Source organism: Oncorhynchus nerka, linkage group LG21 (assembly GCF_034236695.1).
Source record: "Oncorhynchus nerka isolate Pitt River linkage group LG21, Oner_Uvic_2.0, whole genome shotgun sequence".
In the NCBI taxonomy this organism is placed as follows: domain Eukaryota; kingdom Metazoa; phylum Chordata; class Actinopteri; order Salmoniformes; family Salmonidae; genus Oncorhynchus; species Oncorhynchus nerka.
Window position 1 is genome coordinate 1,402,369 of NC_088416.1, and position 11,871 is coordinate 1,414,239.

General features: G+C 41.6%; 1 protein-coding gene across 1 annotated transcript in view; it reads left to right on the top strand.

The window, feature by feature from the left end:
• The window catches only part of LOC135563501 (transmembrane channel-like protein 5), a 34,927-nt gene extending 23,606 nt beyond the window's left edge, over window positions 1-11,321 (top strand). The window contains 6 exon segments of the mRNA XM_065006177.1: window positions 5,796-5,871; window positions 7,562-7,695; window positions 8,082-8,255; window positions 8,834-8,912; window positions 9,327-9,410; window positions 10,657-11,321. Of these exon segments, the coding sequence (XP_064862249.1) occupies window positions 5,796-5,871; window positions 7,562-7,695; window positions 8,082-8,255; window positions 8,834-8,912; window positions 9,327-9,410; window positions 10,657-11,298 (1,189 nt within the window). The 3' untranslated portion in view covers window positions 11,299-11,321.
• The last annotated feature ends 550 nt before the right edge of the window (window positions 11,322-11,871 follow it).

An 11,871-nucleotide genomic window follows, 5' to 3' on the forward strand; every position in this document is an offset into this window, starting at 1 on the left:
CTCTACTGTACTCTACTGTACTCTACTCTACTCTACTGTACTGTGCTCTACTGTACTCTACTGTACTTTACTGTACTGTGCTCTACTGTACTCTACTGTACTGTACTCTACTGTACTGTGCTCTACTGTACTGTACTCTACTGTACTGTGCTCTACTGTACTGTACTCTACTGTACTCTACTGTACTGTGCTCTACTGTACTCTACTGTACTGTACTCTACTGTACTGTGCTCTACTGTACTCTACTGTACTGTGCTCTACTGTACTCTACTGTACTGTACTCTACTGTACTGTGCTGTACTGTAATCTACTCTACTGTACTCTACTCTACTGTACTGTACTCTACTGTACTCTACTGTACTGTACTCTACTGTACTGTGCTCTACTGTACTGTACTCTACTGTACTGTACTCGACTGGACCCTACTGTACTGTACTCTACTGGACTGTACTGGACTCTACTGTACTGTGCTCTACTGTACTCTACTGTACTCTACTGTACTGTGCTCTACTCTACTGTACTCTACTCTACTGTACTGTGTTCTACTGTACTCTACTGTACTGTGCTCTACTGTACTGTACTCTGCTGTACTGTACTCTACTGTACTGTGCTCTACTGTACTTTACTCTACTGTACTGTGCTCTACTGTACTCTACTGTACTGTACTCTACTGTACTGTACTCTACTGTACTGTGCTCTACTGTACTGTACTCTACTGTACTGTGCTCTACTGTACTGTACTCTACTGTACTGTACTCTACTGTACTCTGCTGTACTCTACTGTACTCTACTGTACTGTACTCTACTCTACTGTACTGTGCTCTACTGTACTCTACTGTACTGTGCTCTACTGTACTCTACTCTACTGTACTGTGCTCTACTGTACTCTACTGTACTGCGCTCTACTGTACTCTACTGTACTCTACTGTACTCTACTGTGCTCTACTCTACTGTACTCTACTGTACTCTACTCTACTGTACTGTGCTCTATTGTACTGTACTCTACTGTACTGTGCTCTACTGTACTCTACTGTACTGTGCTCTACTGTACTCTACTGTACTGTACTCTACTGTACTGTGCTCTACTGTACTCTACTGTACTGTGCTCTACTGTACTCTACTGTACTGTACTCTACTGTACTGTACTGTACTCTACTGGACTGTACTGTAATCTACTGTACTGTACTGTACTGTATTGTACTCTACTCTACTCTACTGTACTGTACTCTACTGTACTCTACTGGACTGTACTGTACTCTACTGTACTGTGCTCTACTGTACTCTACTGTACTGTACTCGACTGGACCCTACTGTACTGTACTCTACTTTACTGTACTCTACTGGACTGTACTGGAATCTACTGTACTGTGCTCTACTGTACTCTACTGTACTCTACCATACTGTACTGTGTTCTAATGTACTCTACTCTACTGTACTCTACTGTGCTCTACTGTACTCTACTGTACTGTACTGTACTCTACTGTACTGTACTGTACTGTACTGTACTCGACTGTACTGTGCTCTACTGTACTCTACTGTACTCTACTCTACTGTACTCTACTGTACTCTACTCTACTCTACTGTACTGTGCTCTACTGTACTCTACTGTACTCTACTGTACTGTGCTCTACTGTACTCTACTGTACTGTACTCTACTGTACTGTGCTCTACTGTACTGTACTCTACTGTACTGTGCTCTACTGTACTGTACTCTACTGTACTCTACTGTACTGTGCTCTACTGTACTCTACAGTACTGTACTCTACTGTACTGTGCTCTACTGTACTCTACTGTACTGTGCTCTACTGTACTCTACTGTACTGTACTCTACTGTACTGTGCTGTACTGTACTGTACTCTACTGGACTGTACTGTAATCTACTCTACTGTACTGTACTCTACTCTACTGTACTGTACTCTACTGTATTCTACTGTACTGTACTCTACTGTACTGTACTCGACTGGACCCTACTGTACTGTACTCTACTGGACTGTACTGGACTCTACTGTACTGTGCTCTACTGTACTCTACTGTACTCTACTGTACTGTGCTCTACTCTACTGTACTCTACTCTACTGTACTGTGTTCTACTGTACTCTACAGTACTGTGCTCTACTGTACTGTACTCTACTGTACTGTACTCTACTGTACTGTGCTCTACTGTACTGTACTCTACTGTACTGTGCTCTACTGTACTCTACTGTACTGTACTCTACTGTACTGTGCTCTACTGTACTGTACTCTACTGTACTGTGCTCTACTGTACTGTGCTCTACTGTACTGTACTCTACTGTACTGTGCTCTACTGTACTCTACTGTACTCTACTGTACTGTGCTGTACTGTACTGTACTGGACTGTACTGTAATCTACTGTACTCTACTCTACTGTACTCTACTGGACTGTACTGTACTCTACTGTACTGTGCTCTACTGTACTGTACTGTGCTCTACTGTACTGTACTGTGCTCTACTGTACTCTACTGTACTGTACTCTACTGTACTGTGCTCTACTGTACTCTACTGTACTGTGCTCTACTGTACTCTACTGTACTGTACTCTACTGTACTGTGCTGTACTGTAATCTACTCTACTGTACTCTACTCTACTGTACTGTACTCTACTGTACTCTACTGTACTGTACTCTACTGTACTGTGCTCTACTGTACTGTACTCTACTGTACTGTACTCGACTGGACCCTACTGTACTGTACTCTACTGGACTGTACTGGACTCTACTGTACTGTGCTCTACTGTACTCTACTGTACTCTACTGTACTGTGCTCTACTCTACTGTACTCTACTGTACTGTGTTCTACTGTACTCTACTGTACTGTGCTCTACTGTACTGTACTCTGCTGTACTGTACTCTACTGTACTGTGCTCTACTGTACTTTACTCTACTGTACTGTGCTCTACTGTACTCTACTGTACTGTACTCTACTGTACTGTACTCTACTGTACTGTGCTCTACTGTACTGTACTCTACTGTACTGTGCTCTACTGTACTGTACTCTACTGTACTGTACTCTACTGTACTCTGCTGTACTCTACTGTACTCTACTGTACTGTACTCTACTCTACTGTACTGTGCTCTACTGTACTCTACTGTACTCTACTGTACTGTGCTCTACTGTACTCTACTCTACTGTACTGTGCTCTACTGTGCTCTACTGTACTCTACTGTACTGCGCTCTACTGTACTCTACTGTACTCTACTGTACTCTACTGTGCTCTACTCTACTGTACTCTACTGTACTCTACTCTACTGTACTGTGCTCTATTGTACTGTACTCTACTGTACTGTGCTCTACTGTACTCTACTGTACTGTGCTCTACTGTACTCTACTGTACTGTACTCTACTGTACTGTGCTCTACTGTACTCTACTGTACTGTGCTCTACTGTACTCTACTGTACTGTACTCTACTGTACTGTACTGTACTCTACTGGACTGTACTGTAATCTACTGTACTGTACTGTACTGTATTGTACTCTACTCTACTCTACTGTACTGTACTCTACTGTACTCTACTGGACTGTACTGTACTCTACTGTACTGTGCTCTACTGTACTCTACTGTACTGTACTGACTGGACCCTACTGTACTGTACTCTACTTTACTGTACTCTACTGGACTGTACTGGAATCTACTGTACTGTGCTCTACTGTACTCTACTGTACTCTACCATACTGTACTGTGTTCTAATGTACTCTACTCTACTGTACTCTACTGTGCTCTACTGTACTCTACTGTACTGTACTGTACTCTACTGTACTGTACTGTACTGTACTGTACTCGACTGTACTGTGCTCTACTGTACTCTACTGTACTCTACTCTACTGTACTCTACTGTACTCTACTCTACTCTACTGTACTGTGCTCTACTGTACTCTACTGTACTCTACTGTACTGTGCTCTACTGTACTGTACTCTACTGTACTGTACTCTACTGTACTGTGCTCTACTGTACTGTACTCTACTGTACTGTGCTCTACTGTACTGTACTCTACTGTACTCTACTGTACTGTGCTCTACTGTACTCTACAGTACTGTACTCTACTGTACTGTGCTCTACTGTACTCTACTGTACTGTGCTCTACTGTACTCTACTGTACTGTACTCTACTGTACTGTGCTGTACTGTACTGTACTCTACTGGACTGTACTGTAATCTACTCTACTGTACTGTACTCTACTCTACTGTACTGTACTCTACTGTATTCTACTGTACTGTACTCTACTGTACTGTACTCGACTGGACCCTACTGTACTGTACTCTACTGGACTGTACTGGAGTCTACTGTACTGTGCTCTACTGTACTCTACTGTACTCTACTGTACTGTGCTCTACTCTACTGTACTCTACTCTACTGTACTGTGTTCTACTGTACTCTACTGTACTGTGCTCTACTGTACTGTACTCTACTGTACTGTACTCTACTGTACTGTGCTCTACTGTACTGTACTCTACTGTACTGTGCTCTACTGTACTCTACTGTACTGTACTCTACTGTACTGTGCTCTACTGTACTGTACTCTACTGTACTGTGCTCTACTGTACTGTACTCTACTGTACTGTGCTCTACTGTACTCTACTGTACTCTACTGTACTGTGCTGTACTGTACTGTACTGGACTGTACTGTAATCTACTGTACTGTACTCTACTCTACTGTACTCTACTGGACTGTACTGTACTCTACTGTACTGTGCTCTACTGTACTCTACTGTACTGTGCTCTACTGTACTCTACTGTACTGTACTGTGCTCTACTGTACTCTACTGTACTGTACTGTGCTGTACTGTACTCTACTAGACTGTACTGTAATCTACTCTACTGTACTGTACTGTAATCTACTCTACTGTACTGTACTCTACTCTACTGTAATGTACTCTACTGTACTCTACTGGACTGTACTGTACTCTACTGTACTGTGCTCTACTGTACTGTACTCTACTGTACTGTACTCGACTGGACCCTACTGTACTGTACTCTACTTGACTGTACTCTACTGGACTGTACTGGACTCTACTGTACTGTGCTCTACTGTACTCTACTGTACTCTACCATACTGTACTGTGTTCTAATGTACTCTACTGTACTGTGCTCTAATGTTCTCTACTCTACTCTACTGTACTGTGCTCTAATTTACTATACTCTACTGTACTCTACTGTACTGTGCTCTACTGTACTGTTCTCCACCGTACTGTACTGTGTTCTAATGTACTCCACTCTACTGTACTCTACTGTATTATGCTCTAATGTTCTCTACCCTACTCTACTGTACAGTGCTCTAATATACTCTACTCTACTGTAGAGTGCTCTAATGTACTCTACTCTACTGTACAGTACTCTAATGTACTCTACTGCACAGTGCTCTAATGTACTCTACTCTACTGTACTGTGCTCTAATTTACTATACTCTACTGTACTCTACTGTACTGTGCTCTAATTTACTATAATCTACTGTACTATACTCTACTGTACTGTGCTCTAATGTACTCTACTCTACTGTACTGTGCTCTAATTTACTCTACTCTACTCTACTGTGATCTAATGTACTCTACTGTACAGTGCTCTAATGACCTCTACTGTACAGTACTCTACTGTAGTGGACTCTACTGTACTCTACTCTAATGTACTGTACTGTGTTCTAATGTACTCTACTGTACTGAACTGTGCTGTCCTCGACTCTAATCTCTGTTCATCTATAGCTCCATCTATTTTCATAGTAAAACATAACACCACTGTGGATGAGATATGGTCAATTCTTATAACCATGTTTTTCTGTCTGCAGGATCGGAATCTACTTCTCTCCCCTCCTCCCAGTGATACAGATAATCAAGTTCTTCATCCTCTTCTACCTAAAGAAGGTAACCTGTTCAGTATGGTTCTTCTACCTAAAGAAGGTAACCTGTTCAGTACGGGTCTTCTACCTAAAGAAGGTAACCTGTTCAGTATGGTTCTTCTACCTAAAGAAGGTAACCTGTTCAGTACGGTTCTTCTACCTAAAGAAGGTAACCTGTTCAGTACGGGTCTTCTACCTAAAGAAGGTAACCTGTTCAGTATGGTTCTTCTACCTAAAGAAGGTAACCTGTTCAGTACGGTTCTTCTACCTAAAGAAGGTAACCTGTTCAGTACGGTTCTTCTACCTAAAGAAGGTAACCTGTTCAGTACGGTTCTTCTACCTAAAGAAGGTAACCTGTTCAGTACGGTTCTTCTACCTAAAGAAGGTAACCTGTTCAGTACGGTTCTTCTACCTAAAGAAGGTAACCTGTTCAGTACGGTTCTTCTACCTAAAGAAGGTAACCTGTTCATTACGGTAGATAAAATAGGCCCCTTAGCAGACACTTCTTATCCAAAGCAGTGAGTACATATTCAGTACAGTGAAAAAGTATTTTATAGTACAGAGAGTGAGTACATTTTTAGTATGGCCATGTGACCCTGCAGGAATTGCTAGCGCAGCACTCCATCCAACTGAGCCACACAGGACCATGGCTGACTCAGGTGACAGTAAGCTGAACCTTGGTGTTGATTCTCTGCCCTAGATACCATGCCATAGCAGAATGGGCCAGGCTCGTGTTACTCTCTTCTGAAGAGGGTGCTGAATGTTTCATGACACGCTTGAATGGCATAGAATTAGCTCTATTTATAGATGGTAGCGATGGTCACTGGGATTTTCCAATACAATGATGAAACATATATGAGTGTCCTGGAAATGAAAAGAGAGATGTTTTCCCTGTGGTACATACAGGGAAATCATTACATGTTCATCAACAAAACTACAAGTGGAAGGTGTCTGCAATAAAGAATTTAGTTGATCAAATACAATAACATGATACCTGTTAAAGGTCCCCAAAGCACACACATCCCTGGGTCACTCCTCTTTTCAGTTCGCTGCAGCCAGCGACTGGAACAAGCTGCAACAAACACTCCAACTGGACCGTTTTATCCATCTCTTCATTCAAAGACTCGATCATGGACACTCTTACTGACAGTTGTGGCTGCTTTGCGTGATGTAATGTTGTCTCTACCTTCTTGCTCTTTGTGCTGTTGTTCTGTGCCCAATAATGTGTGTAGCATGTTTTGTACTGCTACTATGTTTGCTGCTACCATGTTGTGTTGACATGTGTTGCTGCCTTGCTTTGTTGTTGTCTTTAGGTCTCTCTTTATGTAGTGTTGTGTTGTCTCTCTTGTTGTGATGTGTGTTTTGTCCTATATTTGTATATATTTTAAATTTTTAATCCCAGCCCCCGCAGGAGGCCTTTTGCCTTTTGGTAGGCCGTCATTGTAAATAACAATTAGTTCTTAACTGACTTGCCTAGTTAAATAAATGTGAAATAAAATACAAATAAATACCTCCCTGACAAATCAATAATGACTTTATTCCTGGATAATGTGCAGGTTAAATGTTACTCTCAGTTCTCCCTTATTGTCAAAGGTCATTGTTTGTTCACCTGTTCATCAAATCGTGCCGTTGCCAAGACACCGTCACCAGGCTCCCCCTCTCTCTATCTCCCTCTCCAGCTCTGTAATGCCCGGTCTATACTTTGTGTCCTCTAGGTCAGCCTGACCCAGAACTGCCAGCCCCCCAGGCGAGCCGGCAGGGCGGCTCAGATGCAAACCATCTTCATCGCTATCCTCTTCTTCCCTTCCTTCGTGGGGGCTCTGTCCATGGTGGCCTACACCGTGTGGACGTAGGTGTATAAGCGGTCAGGGCAAGGCTAATCTAGGGACTTATGTTATGTTAAGGCTGTCGTAGATTGTAGATATATGGTGTGATTCAGATTCCATCGAGTTCTGGATAAATATGGCTTGTTCAGAAGAACTGGAGTCTGTCATTAATTGATAACCAAGAGCTAAACTTGATTCAGATTTGGTTTAATTTTAGGGGCTGAGATAGTCCGTGGAATCATGCTGTTTGATTAGCAGCTATTCAAAAGCATGACGCTATACTTAAACCTTCCAGTAAGAAAGTTGAAAATGTGCTGAAAGTTGGATGATTGAAAGTTGGTTGACTTTGGCTCCATTTCTCTGACCTAAGCATTTCAATCTGCCATGTCTCCCCTGATCCCTCCCACAGTCTGCCCCCCTCAGACAAGTGTGGGCCCTTCAGGGGCCTCAACACCACCTTCAGTGCAATACAGATCTGGATGGATGATTTGAACAGGGTGGATGCGTTTCAGTGGACTGTCTGGATCTACCAGCACGTCATCAGGAGTGAGATATTCTACTTCCTGGTCTCTCTCATCATCCTGTGAGTTCCTCTTTGTTCATGTTGAGGTGTTTATGTTGGGTTAAAGTTGTGTTTATGAAGGTAGCAAGTAGTTTTAAAGCACAGTCTTAAGGTAAAGTTTAAATGTAAATGTAAATGTAAAATGTAAATGTAAAGTGACAGTTGTCTTCAAAACGTGATATAAGGCATATAAGTCGTAAACTTAACTTGATCATGATTCCTAGAAATGATTGATCGTTTGAGCTGTTTGTCAAAAGACTGACTTGTACATTTTGCTAGTCACTCTTATCCATAGACTTACAGGAGCACTTAGGGTGAAGTGCCTTGCTCAAGGGCACATCGGCCGATTTTTCACCTAGTCAGCTTAGTGATTCAAACCAGCGACCTTTCGGTTACTGGCCCAATGCTCTTAACCGCTAGGCTACCTGCCTTGAAGCAGTATACCGAAGTCCTATCAAGCAATGCATTCAGATTTTATAGCGTTGTCTACCGGATCAAGCCATCAAATACAATCTAGTGGCATTTTATGACATTAAATGCCTACTTTGCCCTTTCACATACTGTAATACAAACTCACTGACTGACCTCCTTTTCCACAGTGTCTTCATTTACATCTTCAGGCAGATCACTCAGGGACGCCAGCTGCTTATCACTCTACTGAGACAGCAGATTGTTAATGTGAGTTCTGGTGAGCTGTCTGGTCCGACGTGTCTCGTCCATCAGAGCTGTTGTGTCCGAAGTGGTTGTGTCTACGTTATGATGTTGTTGAAGTGCCGGAGTAATATATTTACCTGATTTCATTTGAATGTGCAGTGTTGATGTTGTTCATTTGTTGTTTTTATGAATTGTATTGAATGTCTAGAACGTTGTCGCTCTCTCTTTCACTCTCTCTCTCTGGTTGTCTCTCTCTCTCTCTCTCTCTCTGTCTCGCTCCCTCTCTCTCTCTCTCTGGTTCTCTCTCTCTCTCTCTCTGGTTCTCTCTCTCTCTCTCTCTCTCTCGCTCTCTCTCTCTCTCTCTCTGCTCTCTCTCTCTCTCTCTCTGGTTCTCTCTCTCTCTCTCTCTCTCTCTCTCTCTCTCACTCCCTTTATTAGGAAGGGAAGGACAAGGCGTTCTTGTTGGAGAAGCTACAGACCCTTCAGAAATCCAAGCAGAATAAACAGAAAAATAAAAAACAGGTGAGAGGATCAAAGAGAAATGACCTTGAGACTATCTAACTTAACCTTGAGACTATCTAACTTAACCTTGAGACTATCTAACTTAACCTTGAGACTATCTAACTTAAGCTTGAGACTATCATATTTAACCTTGAGACTATCTAACTTAACCTTGAGACTATCTAACTTAACCTTGAGACTATCTAACTTAAGCTTGAGACTATCATATTTAACCTTGAGACTATCTAACTTAACCTTGAGACTATCTAACTTAACCTTGAGACTATCTAACTTAACCTTGAGACTATCTAACTTAAGCTTGAGACTATCATATTTAACCTTGAGACTATCTAACTTAACCTTGAGACTATCATATTTAACCTTGAGACTATCTAACTTAACCTTGAGACTATCATATTTAACCTTGAGACTATCTAACTTAACCTTGAGACTATCATATTTAACCTTGAGACTATCTAACTTAACCGTGAGACTATCTAACTTAACCTTGAGACTATCATATTTAACCTTGAGACTATCTAACTTAACCTTGAGACTATCTAACTTAACCTTGAGATTATCATATTTAACTTTGAGACTATCGTATTTAACCTTGAGACTATCTAACTTAACCTTGAGACTATCATATTTAACCTTGAGACTATCTAACTTAACCTTGAGACTATCTAACTTAACCTTGAGACTATCATATTTAACCTTGAGACTATCGTATTTAACCTTGAGACTATCTAACTTAACCTTGAGACTATCTAACTTAACCTTGAGACTATCATATTTAACCTTGAGACTATCTAACTTAACCTTGAGACTATCTAACTTAACCTTGAGACTATCATATTTAACCTTGAGACTATCGTATTTAACCTTGAGACTATCTAATTTAACCGTGAGACTATTTAACTTAACCTTGAGACTATCGTATTTAACCTTGAGACTATCTAACTTAACCTTGAGACTATCTAACTTAACCTTGAGACTATCTAACTTAACCTTGAGACTATCGTATTTAACCTTGAGACTATCTCACTTAACCTTGAGACTATCTAACTTAACCTTGAGACTATCTAACTTAACCTTGAGACTATCTAACTTAACCTAGAGACTATCGAACTTAACCTTGAGACTATCTAATTTAACCTTGAGACTATCTAAATTAACCTTGAGACTATCTAATTTACAATAAATACCTAAACTCCAATGTTATTTCAAATGTCATACTTGAACTATGACCCTTTCTCTCAATCAGGTCAGGAAAAGACAGGAAAATGAATCCTCCTCTGGCATGCTCCAGGCTCTGATTGCCCGACAGCGGTTGGAGCAAGAGAATGGTGACAGCAGTAGCTCTTTCGGTGTGCCTATGCCTTCCGGCCACTCAGTCTCTACAACATCGAGTGCTATGATGCAGGCCATGCTAGCCAGGCAATACGCAGAGGACCAGGATGTAGTCAGTTATCGCGGGGTGCCATTTCCTGCAGACCAAACACCTGCGCCCTCCAGTGCACTGATACAGGCCATGCAAGCCAGGCAAAGGGCGGAGTCACAGAATGAGGACGAGTTTTACCGGGCGCCAGTTCAGTCACAGAACCCAGTAAACGCGTTACCCAGTGCGATGATACAGGTGATGCAAGCCAGGCAGAGGGCGGAGTCAGAGCAGGAAGAGGACCAGTTTTACCGGGCGTCAGTTCATTCAGAACACCCAGTGTCATCAACGTCCAGTGCGATGATGCAGGTCATGCAGGCCAGGCAGAGAGCAGAGGAGGAGGAGAGCGAGTTTTACCAGGCGCCTGCTTCTTCACAGCACCCAGATGCGTCAGGCACTGGTAGTGCTCTGATACAGGCCATGCTAGCCCGGCAACAGGTAGAGGAGGAGTACGGTGACAGATACTGAGCGTGACCGAGAACTGAACCACTTGGGGGAGATGGCAGACACAATTGAAATGTGACCAGCTGTAGAAAGCAGAGAAATATCAGAAGATTCTGACTGGCATTAAGAGAGGGCAGGACCACCTCTATGTAGACTGTTTCTATTGGACCATAAAAGAGTGTAGCCAATGGGGTGTGAAAAGATATATCTGATATATATTTATTCCCTTTTGATAAAAGAACACATTGTTTATGTACAAAAAATATTTTAATATTAATAATATTTGATATATTTGTGTACTGTATGAATACATGATATGTGCTTAGCCTGTAAAATACTGTCAATGAATGTTGTATAAATGTAGGAGTATTCTGATCCGTACTAAATTGTAAATACGATAAAATTGTATGGTACTGTATGTTGTTTTTTCCATGAACAGCACTGTCCTCTAGTGGTAGGGATTGAACCTGGTCTGGATGTTCATCAATGAATAGGTACTTGAGTAGACATCAAATATATACTTTGAGAATACATCCAAGTCACTTATTGTTCTCACAGCAAAGCCAAAAAAAACAGATATAGAACATAAATGAAAGA